This window comes from Penaeus monodon, chromosome 27 (assembly GCF_015228065.2).
Source record: "Penaeus monodon isolate SGIC_2016 chromosome 27, NSTDA_Pmon_1, whole genome shotgun sequence".
NCBI classification, from domain to species: Eukaryota; Metazoa; Arthropoda; class Malacostraca; order Decapoda; family Penaeidae; genus Penaeus; species Penaeus monodon.
Genome location: NC_051412.1, coordinates 33,545,708 through 33,546,265, shown reverse-complemented (window position 1 = coordinate 33,546,265; position 558 = coordinate 33,545,708). Strand labels below are relative to the sequence as shown.

General features: G+C 36.7%; 1 protein-coding gene across 1 annotated transcript in view; it reads left to right on the top strand.

Moving 5' to 3' along the window:
• Positions 1-352: 352 nt before the first annotated feature.
• Positions 353-558, top strand: part of LOC119590500 (synaptogenesis protein syg-2-like) — a 61,352-nt gene continuing 61,146 nt past the window's right edge. Inside the window, exon 1 of the mRNA XM_037939150.1 lies at positions 353-359. Coding sequence (XP_037795078.1) covers positions 353-359 — 7 coding nt within the window. The remainder of the gene's footprint in view (positions 360-558) is intronic.

Below are 558 nucleotides of genomic sequence, written 5' to 3'. Positions count from 1 at the left end.
ACATGAGAAATATACTTTTTGTTAGAGATAATAAACAGTTTGATACACACTATCTCTAACGATACTTACCCTTGTTAATATTACCTTTGTCATCATTGGCGTTAAGATAAAACATAGATAAATGTGTATAAAACATAGCATTTATACTCACTTTGTAGCTATATGCTCTGGTTTATATTCCGCACTACAGCAGTCCACCTAGTTATGTTATACTTTCGCAATACTTTATTCATAGTTATCATTAGGGTCCAATTGCCTGTAGAAGTTCCAGCATCCCCTGTGCTACTTCTTGCCATGATGTGGTACCATAAATGTCTACGAATATAAGGGCCCTCATACTGTAATTTCGCACATGAGTGGTTGGTACATAAGTTAGACCTCATACTGGTGGGCACACTTATAGTATTAGTACTACCATAACCCAAAGGGTGAAAGAACTATTACAGGCAAATGAAGTATGAAGTGCGTTGTCAGCTTACTATATTCGTATATGTTGTTATTGCTCTTTATGCTCTTCATGTTCAGCTTTTCTCTCCCTGTCTCCGCTTCTGACATCCA